The 12,487-nt window shown below is 38.6% G+C and overlaps 1 protein-coding gene across 2 annotated transcripts in view; it reads left to right on the forward strand.

Moving 5' to 3' along the window:
• The window catches only part of sgpl1 (sphingosine-1-phosphate lyase 1), a 70,193-nt gene that overhangs the window by 9,696 nt on the left and 48,010 nt on the right, over window positions 1–12,487 (forward strand). For both annotated transcript variants that reach the window (XM_039755109.1, XM_039755118.1), the window contains exon 3: window positions 10,036–10,103. In XM_039755109.1, coding sequence (XP_039611043.1) covers window positions 10,036–10,103 — 68 coding nt within the window. The remainder of the gene's footprint in view (window positions 1–10,035; window positions 10,104–12,487) is intronic.

Genomic DNA, 12,487 nt, shown 5'->3' on the forward strand with positions numbered 1-12,487 from the left:
GACTCCATAATGGTAAGGCTGCTGGGGTGGAAAAAATATGACTGGAAATGTTGAAAGCTTTGGACATTGTTGGGATAGCATGGTTAACACTTCTCTTCAATATTGTATGGAAGGCAGGTACAGCACATTTGAAATGGTAGACTGATGTGGTGGTCCAGTAGAGCAGCTCTTCTCCCTGGCGCAGTGAGAGTATTTTAACCCAATCTATATGTGTTTTGTAGAGTTGGAAAAAAACATAAGATCGGGTCCCACAGCATGTGTTATGGAAGGTGTTGCAGCTATATGGGGTAACAATAATGCTCTTGGATGCTATTCTTTCCCTATGTGAAAGCAATGAGAGCTGTGTCCGAATGCTTAGTGTTAAATCAGATTTGTTCAGTGTGGGTATTTGACTCCATCAAGGCTATATTTTGTCACTATTCCTGTTAGTGGTTTTCATGGACAAGATTTCAATGCACAGTTGAAGATTTGAGGGTGTTCAATTGGGGTGGCTAGAGGTATCATTATAGCTTTATAAAAATGATGATATCCTCTGTCTCCTCAGACTATGACCTTTGGCACACATCTGAGCGATTTGCTGCTGAGTGTGAAGTTGTTAGGATAAGAATCAGCACCTCCAAGTTTGAGGTCATGGTTCTCCCCCACAAAGTAGTGAAATACTTCCCCCAGTATCTTCATACCTTGTTTGTGAGTGATTTAAAAAGGGCAGGTAAGGACGATGAGAAGATAGAAGCCATGGCACCTGTTTTGCAGGCAGGTAATGGTCTATGGTGCTGAAGCTAGAGCTGAGTCCAAAAACAGTGCTCTCAGTTTACCACTTTGTTTACGTCCCTGTCTTCATCTATGGTCATGAGCTGTGGGTAATGACTGAAAAAAATGAGATTACGAGCATATGTCAGAAATGAAGTTTCTTTGCGGGGTGGCTAGGCTGACACTCCATGATAGGGTGAGAAGTTCACTGATTTGAAAGTGCCTCCAAGTAGAGTCACTGCTCCTCCGAATCGAGTAGAGGCAGTTGAAGTGGTTTGGGCATGTAAGAATGCCCCCGGAGTGCCTTGTGGCACACTCGGGACATACTGGAGGGATTATATCTAGTGGCTAGCCTGGGAAGAGCTGGAATCTGTAGCTGGGGACAAGGAAATTGATTCTTTTTTTAAGAAAAGTAATATGTATGCTTTTTTCTCTCTCTCTCTAATAATGTGTCTTAGAGATTTTTGAGTCAGTTTAATTTTACTGGTCACTTACTGGATTTTTTTTTTAAATTATGGTGGTTTAGTGACAATACTAGTTCCATCATTTTCGTGAAATGAATTGTTATGCACTAAACCTCCATATTTTTACTAGTCAATCAAGACACCACACACACACACACACACACACACACACACAAAACTTTTTAAGTTCTTTTGTATGACATTCACCAGCTTAAACATTTAGTTTAGTTATTGTTGTCTCTGGTTGCACAAGAAGCCCCCAACATAAGTTACATTTCCTCCTCAGTTTATCACTAGGACCATTCCTAGTGCCAAAGCATTATTTTTATCTTGCTATTTGTAAATGCTTTAATCTGATTATGAAATAAGTTATGGTTTATGTAATGTTGAGGAGGGTTAGCAGGGCATCCCTACTTCAAACAGAACTTTGTTTTTTGTCAGACTAAATTGAATGTGTACATACTTGGTATATGTTAAAGATATCTGATCTTCTTATAGTGATTCAACTAGACCATGTGTACATTTCTGTTGAATTTGACCTTGGTGTGTGTGTGTGTTGGACTTTTATACGTGTACAGTGTTGAAGGCATTATTCTGCCTCGAGCACAATGTAGGGTACAGGTGTCTCAGCATATTTCTGTGAACTACAATACATAAACAAACGATTTGTGTTTGTGTGTTGTGTTAACATTAGTTTGGTTTCTTTATAAAGTCATCAGAGCTGGCTTTATTTGATTAGCCAGAGAAGGCAGATATTCCTTCTTTGCTGCTTTTTCATTTAAATTATATTATGCAAGGTTTTATTTTTTCATTACGTCTACTTTTTTTTTTAATTTAAAGCCGTGTATATGTAATGTCTGATTTTCTTATTCTTTCAATGTAGTTGAATATTTTGTACCAAAGCTGATAGCATTTTACTTTTAATTTTACTGTGCAGTTAGTACCATTTCCAAAACATTAACATTAAATAAAGAAGGTGGAGGTAGAAAATGAAAATCTATGTTTAAACAGTATTATGAGATGACTTGTTGGCTCCACTCACAAATATACTGATTCATGGTGTTGGCACTTTCTTGTGCTTCAGTTGCTGTACAATTTCTACAAAATATTGACAAATGGATGTGGAGGTGCATCTTCAAACATTTAAAAGGACTTTGGAAATTAAATACTGGTCACAATGGATTTGTTTGAGTTTATGTAAAAATTAGCATCTGAAACACTGGCTTGACTTGGGGGTAACTTTAGACCACTCCATGTGACACTTTCATGCTCAGGTATTTCAGTTACTACTTTCACCACCACTTCATTGTACAGTTTGACTTATCTCTTATGAAAGTTTCACGATAGGGGTGGATAAATTGGTATTCCAGGAACTACCAGCTTTTAATTCCAGACAACCAAACTATAGACTTGCAAAGCCTGGTGGACTACTAGATGCTTTAGATCTTTGGTCTATGCAACATTTTCCTAATCAAAAACAATCTGAAACAAAAGACCCAATTCCTCATGTAAGATCTTGACTTGGGTGTTGCTTTTAAAGACTGCTGCTTATAGCTTGTCAGACCATGGTTATCAAAGTCTAAAGCCCAGTTTATCCTTAATGTGTCCGCCAGTAATGTCACATATCTAAGAACTGCACAGCAGAGGAAGTGAGACTCTGATGATGGAAGAAGAGTTGTACCAGTTATTACTGGTTTTAAGAGGAAAGAAAGGTGAAGGTGGAATATCAGACCCAGTAACCAAAAGCAGCAAACAGAGAGTGATTATAGTATTTTCGTGCTTAGATGACCTAACATGATGAATTGGTGTACTAAAATATCTTTGCATGTCTTCTTTGTGCTTTGATGTTGCATCATAATTCGGTCCCTCTTTCATTATTCTGGCACCCATGGACCCAACCTCTCCTCAAAATTAACTGCTTTGGATATATGCACACACCAACTAGTGAGTAATAAAGTGCAGTTGTACAGTAGGTCTATAAAGCAATAAAGCAAATCAAAAGCGCTGGCATTTAAACAGGGGCAGTAAGCACAAGAATGACCGAAGTTTACCCTCTTGTTGTTTACTTTGATATTAATAAGATAATAATAAGTCCATACTTTGGATTTAAAAAAGAAAGAGGAGAGAACCAGGTGAACCACTTCACTGTTGCTTCAGAATCAGTTACAAAGGAGTCATAATTACAAGCAGCATTATAACAAAAACAAATGGAAAATAGTTCTTTGAAAAAATGTTTTCAGCAGATTAAATACTGAGGATATTAACTGCAGGGAGAGGACAGCATCATAATCAAGTCGGAAAATGTACTGTGCTATATGTAGACAGCATCCAGAAACCACATATAAGAGGTCCTATGCTTTCATGCAGACCTAAGTTTAGTACTGAAAAGGTGACAAAGCACAGTATCCTTAAACTGTTTACTATACTTATCTGCCTGCAAGATCTAACAACTGCAGCTGATGTGCTGTGCTCCTTACAAATTAGCTCCATTACTGCAGGGTGTGGATATGCTTTTTCAGGCCTACACCTCATCTTTACTAACATGAAGACCCACTTAATGGTCAAAGCATGGCCAATTTTAACATAGCTGTACACAATGATCATGGGCTTTGGTCAACTAAAGTGTATGGCACTGTAACCTGCAGCTCAGAAAAACTCTCAAGGTCAAAGTAATGTTTTTGACAGACTCCAACTAATGTTTGGAGTCTAAATTAGGTCTGAAAACTAATTTTAAGAGTACAGTAATCCCTCCTCGATCGCGGGGGTTGCATTCAAGACCCCCCCGCGATAGGTGAAAATCCGCGAAGTAGAAACCATATGTTTCTATGGTTATTTTTATATATTTTAATCCCTTATAAACTCTCCCACACTGTTTATAAATATTCCCCGCAGAGTTATACAGCATAATCCCTTTGTATTCTCTTAGATATTAGGTAAGATTCATTGAAATTATGTATATAAACACACTGTTTATATACAGTAAAACCTAAATATTTTAAAGATATTGAGTGTCTCCGATATCACATGTTACAGCCATTACGATAGACATGCCACCAGCAATAAATACGTACATTGCAACAAAAATAGTATACAGTAAATGTGTGTGTACAGTGACACTAAACGTATGTACATGTACTAAGTACTATAAGTAGAAAATTAATCATGGTTACTCACCAACAATGACACAATGACTTGTCCGATAACAATGAGTTTAATTTTACTGCACAACAAAGGAGAGCGTTACAGCCCTTAAAGGAGCCACTTCAGGCGATTGTGTAGCACTGCCGTTGTTCTTCTTCTGGCAGTCTTCAATCCAAATCCCTAAAGCAGATTCCATCCAGACTACTGCCTTATTACATCCACTTACAACTTGTTTTGCACCCTGGTTAAAAGGACACTGCGGCCGTAGATCTTATATTCCTTTCCTACTTTTAAATAAAAAGAATCGTAGCCTTCGACAAATCCAAAACGTTTACCTTTTCGGCAATCGTTAACCTCTTCCGTTTACGCTTGGGCACGGCCCCTGAAGCAGTAGCAGATCGTTTTGGAGCCATAATGAAGGGCTTGACTATGCACAAAGATAAACACAAAAGAGCACAACTCTTTACACAGCGAAACACGTTGATGCTGAATGAGCGAGACGAGACTTCCTGGTTAACACTGCATTCAGCAAGCAGGAACTTAACTGCGTGCTCTGATTGGTTAGCTTCTCAGTCATCCGCCAATAGCGTCCCTTGTATGAAATCTACTGGGCAAACCAACTGAGGAAGCATGTACAGGAAGTAAAAAGACACATTGTCCGCAGAACCCGCGAAGCAGCGAAAAATCCGCGTTATATATTTAGTTATGCTTTCATATAAAATCCGCGATAGAGCGAAACCGCGAAAGTCAAAGCGCGATATAGCGAGGGATTACTGTACATTGTTGATGCAGTATTTCATTTTAAATAAAATATTTTTGTGTACTTTGTAAAAAAAATACCATCCATCAACATGACATAATGCTTTAAAAAAAATAATACAGTATATTTACTAAAATATCCTCTTTCAGGATGTCATTTGTGTTTGCATTGTGGTAGAAGAATGTAAATCACTTGTGTACAACAAAACTTTATAAATGAACATTGCTGTTATTATCATATGCATTCATAATTCCACCCTTAACCCCCACCCCCATATATGAGATACCTGATACATTTCAAAGCATGGGTCAAGGCAAACATCTGCTATACTTGGATGTCAGATTTTGTACTGCTAATAGATAGGCATTAAATAGCGAGCAGTCCCTGTATGTCAAAAAGTGTGAAGTGAAGACCATACATCTCTCCCATTACCTGGGGCTGGTCAACATCCAGAAGTAAGAAGTTGTCCACCTGTATTGATTCTTAGCTAAATCAATAACTAAAACTGTGAATTATGGTAATCTGAAGCCCTATTCTGTCGAAGAAAGGTCGATTTAAGAAATATGTTTACATTTAGAGACTGTTTCAAATGATACTTAAGAAAACCTTGAAAGTAGGAACAATTCAATTTGTGAACATTTTTTTTTTTTTTTTCCCCACGATCCTTAATGCTGGTATACCTTACCAGTCAGGGTTCTGTCCATTTACATGGTGGAGGATGTCGGGTGGGGTGGAAGAATGGACAAAACAACCTGTTTTATTCTTTATTTCCAGTATTCATCCTTGTATCTTATTAATTTTACACAGTTTCTATTTGGGAGATTCTCTCTCTGGTAGTTTATTTGCATCTTTAGTTAATTTGGTAGCTCATTTTTTCTCTCTAAGTGAATATATTGTGGAGATGGCACTTCAGCCCTTCTTTGAACAATTATTTTTATGAATTTTAAATTTATTCTTGAATTTTTATATTTTTATAGTCTGTCTACTTTGATAGTTATTATTTTAAGTATAAATTAAGCTGAAATTAACTTCTACAGAAAGTGCTTCATTTTAAATGCTAGCTTTGTTTCAGTCAGCAGTAATTAACTTTGTTACTTTTATGTTAGTCCTGAACTGTTTCAGTTGTTAAGACTTGCAATTCATTCTGCCATTCTAAAAGTATTTGCATCTTAGACACTTGTTTCCCCTTCCCTAGATGTTCTGGATTTCCTCCAACATATTTGTGATACCTGTCTCCCCATTGGAGGCAATAATGACTTTTATAAAAGTTGTTGTGATGTTAGAAGCAAATTGGAAAGGTATTGACATAATAAATTTTTATTTTGTGTTAGTGACAGCTGTTGTAGCTTTTCTATTTTGTGTGTCTCATAAAGTAAGTTTTACCTCCGGTTTGTATTCTTTCATCAGTACATGATTGCCTCGGCCAGAGTATTATGCTGGCAACAGTGTGACACAGAAAAGAAAAAACTTCATAATTCCAGATTGGATTGTCTATTTCAAATTATTTTATTTTATTTTTTTTATTTTATTTATGTATATTAAAGTCAAATAACAATCCATGCACATAACTCAAGTTTTACAATACAAAAAAAAAGGTTAGAAAAAAATCAACCCCCACCCCTGAGAGAGAGAGCTAGGCCAGCAGTGTAAAACTAAGACCATCTGGAAATACACCAAACACAGCTGTTAGTGGATTAGGAGGGATTGTGACACCAAGGCTGTCTGAAAGGCATTTAAAGATTTTGGTCCAGACTGATGTTAATTTGGTGCAGGCCCAAAACATGTGACCCTGTGAGGCTGGAACTTGATTGCAGCGTTCGCAGTTGGATCTTGCCTTGGAAACATTTTGGACAACTTTTAAATGAGAGAGATGCACACAATATATAATTTTGAGTTGAATAATTCAATGCTTTGCACATAGAAAGCTTGAGTGAATTCTATGCATTGCTACTTTCCACTCCCTTTCTGAAATGTTCAGTAAGATATCCTTTTCCCACTGTTCTCTTGGATCTTTGAAAGGGAGGGACTGTAAAATGTTTTTATATATTATGGAAATGCTGCCTGAGTCCTTGAGACTGAGCAATATTTTTTCCAGCATAGAGGTAGGTGGGAGGTGAGGAAAATTGGGCAGGTTCTGGTTAACAAAGTTTCGAAGTTGAAGGTAATGAAAGAAATGTGTTGCTGGAAAGTTAAATTTGGAGTGTAATAGTTCGTAGGATGCAAAGACGTTGTCTATGTACAGATCTGTAAGTGATTTAATCCCAAATGTTTTCCAGGCCTTAATAACTGCATATGTTTGAGAGGGTGGAAAAAGGTTGTTCTCATGTAGAGGTGCCACAGATAAAAGCTTGTCTATCTTAAAATACTTCCTATATTGGTTCCATATTCTGAGTGAGTGAAGCACAATTGGGTTATTCGGTCACTACCCATAGCTCATGACCATAGGTGAGGGTAGGAGCGTAGATCAACTGATAAATTGAGAGCTTTGCCTTACGGCTCAGCTCTTTTTTCACCACGGCAGACCGATGCAGAGCCAGCATCACTACGGATGCCGCACCGAGCCGCCTGTCGATCTCACGCTTCATTCTTCCCTCACTCGTGAACAAGACCCCGAAATACTTGAACTCCTCCACTTGGGGCAGGATCTCTCCCCCAACCCTGAGAGGGCACTCCACACTTTTCCGGCTGAGGACCATGGTCTCGGATTTGGAGGTGCTGATTCTCATCCCAGCCGCTTCACTATCAGCTGCGAACCGATCCAGAGAGAGCTGAAGATCACGGCCTGATGAAGCAAACAGGACAACATCATCTGCAAAAAGCAGTGAGCCAATCCTGAGTCCACCAAACCGGACCCCTTCAACACCCTGGCTGCGCCTAGAAATTCTGTCCATAAAACTTATGAACAGAATCGGTGACAAAGGGCAGCCCTGGCGGAGTCTGCTACAAAACTGCAGGGTTTACAGAAATGCCCAGTTTGTAAATTCTGACCAGAGACTTTTGACTTGTTGCTACTGTGAAGGTCCAGTTTAGGTCCAGTAGTCTACCATCTGCTAGGAGAATGAGGCTAGACTTGGCCAGTTTCCAATAACAGGCTGTTTCTAATGTGTTTGCACACAGTTTGTGTGAGGAGCTTGCAGACTTGGTTGCGGCTGACAATCCTAATGTGATATGGGAGAACTTCTGTGACAAGACTCTGAAGGTGCTGAGAATTGTGTTGAGATTGCTGGTGTTCCCAGAAGGAGGTATTTCATCTCGTAGGGCTCCCTGGATAATATCGAGAGGAGTTGCTTTGCATGGCTTGATGTCAACTGTTGCATCCATTGTTGCAGTAAATGTGGTAAAGGGTATGGTGCTGAGAAATTTGCTTTGCAATCGAATGCCCACTAAGGAAAGTACAGCAAATATGAACCTTTTGCAGTCAAACAATGATTGCTTTTGACATTGTATAGTGCACATAATACACAGCTGAAGAGACAGTAATATTTAAAGTGTATATTAGTGTTTAAGTACAGGTGTAAAATAAACAAAGTAACTTATAGAAATCAAATTATATGGACTTTTTGAGAACTTGGCAAGACTGTGTAAGCTTAACATGTAACAACAGGTATACTCTTAGGTACAGAAAATAAAATATAACACTTCATTTAGGTTTACTGGATTACTGTTCTTAATCTCCTGCTTTTGTAGTTGAGATTATAATCGGAACAGTAATGACACTAGTGGTGATCTGGCTATACATATTTTGGGAATGGATGCTTTTAAACGTTTGGCACAATTTGTAGGCATTGATATGTTCCTTAAGTGGCTCTCCTCTTACCCTGTGACACAGTTTTATATATGGCCCCTCTGCAGTCCTCATTAGTATGGAACCCAGAATTGCACCTTTGCTTGCCCCAGACTTGTATACATTGCACAGGTCAATTTATTCTACAAATTTTAGGATGTGCAAAATGCAATGTAGACAATTTAGTATTTTAATTAACTTTGTATCCTTCTATATAAAAGCGGTCGGGATTGTCCTTCCGTCCCGTGAGTGTTACGCAGGCGTGGAGTTTCACACATGCCCCGTCCATTTTGCAATGCACGATGGGATTTGTAATTTCGTTTTTCCAGGTGAAAGATGATTTTCTACTCCAGACTGTGTGAGATCTTCTTCTTTCTTACTATATAAAAGTGGTCGGGGTTGTCCTTCCGTCCCGTAAGTGGAAAGCGTAGCGGTATTCCGCTTATCACAGACTTACTACTTGCAGCTTGCGTGCAAGCGACATGATGTGAGCAGAGTTCTGGTGCTTCCATCGTTCCCTTGCTTTTGTGCGCGATGCGCTGGAAAAATAGACAAAATTATGTCTCTGGAAATAATTAATGTTGATGGAGTACAAATGCCTTACCGCGTAGTAAATATCAGGGGGGTTCAAAAGGGCGACCTCAATATAGAAAAAGTTTAAATTTCATCACAAAAATAACAGAAACTACGAGTATTAAAGTAATACCGCTCAAATGCAATATAACCAAATTAATGAGTTTGTATAAAATATCAAATTGATCTACATATTGAATTGCCTTAAGAAGTGGTCAACTTAAAATTCGGTCGCCTTAAAAGGCAGGTCAGCCTAGTTTTTATTTAAAACAGTACAGATATTATTCAATACACCTTCAGAAAAAAACCTTTGTGTTCTTGTCTCCCTTCGCCATTGTAATTGTTTACATAATATTGTATTCACTTTTATTTGAAACTGTATTTAAAAATGTTCTTCCTGGTTTAAGAGTTTATGTATTAAAAATAAAAACTAAAATAATTACCTCCTGTTTGTTTTTTGTTTTCCTGCTTTCCACTCTGCTTCCAGGATAGGCATCAGGTCAAGTGGTTATGAGAATGTTGATTATTTTTTAAATAATTTGTATGTGTATTTCTACTTACAGGTTTAAGATCCAGAGCTAAGAAGCAGTTCTTTAAGATGATAAGGAGGGTTCCTTTTATTGGTACTGCTGTAAGTTTCACTTTTTGCTTTTTGTCAACATTTGGAAAATTACTTCCTGTTTAAGTTACAGTGCATCTGGAAAGTATTCACAACACATTTTTTTTTCCACATTGTGTTATGTTACAGCCTTATTCCAAAATGGATTAAATTCATTGTTTTTCTCAAAATTCTACACACAACACCCCATAATGACAACGTGAAAAAAGTTTACTTGAGGATTTTGCAAATTTATTAAAAATAAAAAACTGAGAAATCACATGTACATAAGTATTCACAGCCTTTGCTCAATACTTTGTCGATGCACCTTTGGCAGCAATTACAGCCTCAAGTCTTTTTGAATATGATGCCACAAGCTTGGCACACCTATCCTTGACCATTTTCGCCCATTCCTCTTTGCAGCACCTCTCAAGCTCTATCAGGTTGGATGGGAAGCGTCGGTGCACAGCCATTTTAAGGATGTTCAATTGGATTCAAGTCTGGGCTCTGGCTGGGCCACTCAAGGACATTCACAGAGTTGTCCTGAAGCCACTCCTTTGATATCTTGGCTGTATGCTTAGGGTCGTTGTCCTGCTGAAAGATTAACAGTCGTTCCAGTCTGAGGACAAGAGCGCTCTGGAGCAGGTTTTCATCCAGCATGTGTCTGTACATTTCTGCAGTCATCTTTCCCTTTATCCTGACTAGTCTCCCAGTTCCTGCCACTGAAAAACATCCCTACAGCATGATGCTACCACCACCATGCTTCACTGTAGGGATGGCATTGGCCTGGTGATGAGCAGTGCCTGGTTTCCTCCAAACGTGACGCCTGGCATTCACACCAAAGAGTTCAATCTTTGTCTCATCAGACCAGAGAATTTTGTTTCTCATGGTCTGAGAGTCCTTCAGGTGCCTTTTGGCAAACTCCAGGTGGGCTGCCATGTGCCTTTTACTAAGGAGTGGCTTCCGTCTGGCCACTCTACCATACAGGCCTGATTGGTGGATTGCTGCAGAGATGGTTGTCCTTCTGGAAGGTTCTCCTCTCTCCACAGAGGACCTCTGGAGCTCTGACAGAGTGACCATCGGGTTCTTGGTCACCTCCCTGACTAAGACCCTTCTCCCCGATAGCTCAGTTTAGATGCCCGGCCAGTCCTGGTGTCCTGGTGGTTTCGAACTTCTTCCACTTACGGATGATGGAGGCCACTGTGCTAATTGGGACCTTCAAAGAAGCAGAAATTTTTCTGTAACCTTCCCCAGATTTGTGCCTCGATACAATCCTGTCTCGGAGGTCTACAGACGATTCCTTTGACTTCATGCCTGGTTTATGCTCTGACATGAACTGTCAACTGTGGGACCTTATATAGACAGGTGTGTGCCTTTCCAAATCATGTCCAATCAACTGAATTTACTACAGGTGGACTCCAATTAAACTGCAGAAACATCTCAAGAATGATCGGGGGAAACAGGATGCACCTGAGCTCTATTTTGAGCTTCATGGCAAAGGCTGTGAATACTTATGTACATGTGCTTTCTCAATTTTTTTTATTTTTAATAAATTTATAAAAATCTCAAGTAAACTTTTTTCACGTTGTCATTATGGGGTGTTGTGTGTAGAATTCTGAGGAAAAAATGAATTTAATCCATTTTGGAATAAGGCTGTAACATAACAAAATGTGGAAAAAGTGATGCGCTGTGCAAATACTTTCCGGATGCACTGTATATTATCTGCATATTTAATAACTGCTAACCAGCAGGTTTGTTTGTGGAATTATTGCATTGTACAGTGAATGTAACCCTGGGACAATATGCAAGTTGTAGAACACCAGTAGTTTTATGTTTACAGGTCTCCTTTTATTCTAGTTGTCTTCATTTTCATAAGCAAACAAAACAAATGTAGACAATTGTATCACATTCTACTGCATTGGATAAAGGCATCAGTCAAATAATGTTACTAAGTGCAATTACTCGGTACAGGAATATAGAAATTTGCACAACACTAATGCTATATTTATGACCTGGATTGATAATTTAAACTCCCAGCTAAGATATAGCGCAGGAGCAAGTCAGACATGTAAACTAATCTGTTACGAGTCTGACACATTAAACCATTGTGGTTTTAATAAATTTTGATGTGAAAGTCTTATGTGAATTTAGTGGATATATATATCGAGGAATGTTTCTATTTATTTTAGCCTTTTCTGCAACTGAAGAAAATTATATTTTATTTTGGTTTGTTATGTAGCACTATCACAACGTATATGGGTACCACCATTTTGTAAGTCCAGTCATCGGGATGCTTTTGTTGCTGGGGTCTTTGTCTCGAGCATTGCAGCATCTGACTTCATTGATGCACTGTTTTAAATGCTGGCATGATGGATCTTTCCTCATCCATGATTGTGATTATAAATGAGGAGCTTTGT

Source organism: Polypterus senegalus, chromosome 1 (genome assembly GCF_016835505.1).
Source record: "Polypterus senegalus isolate Bchr_013 chromosome 1, ASM1683550v1, whole genome shotgun sequence".
In the NCBI taxonomy this organism is placed as follows: domain Eukaryota; kingdom Metazoa; phylum Chordata; class Cladistia; order Polypteriformes; family Polypteridae; genus Polypterus; species Polypterus senegalus.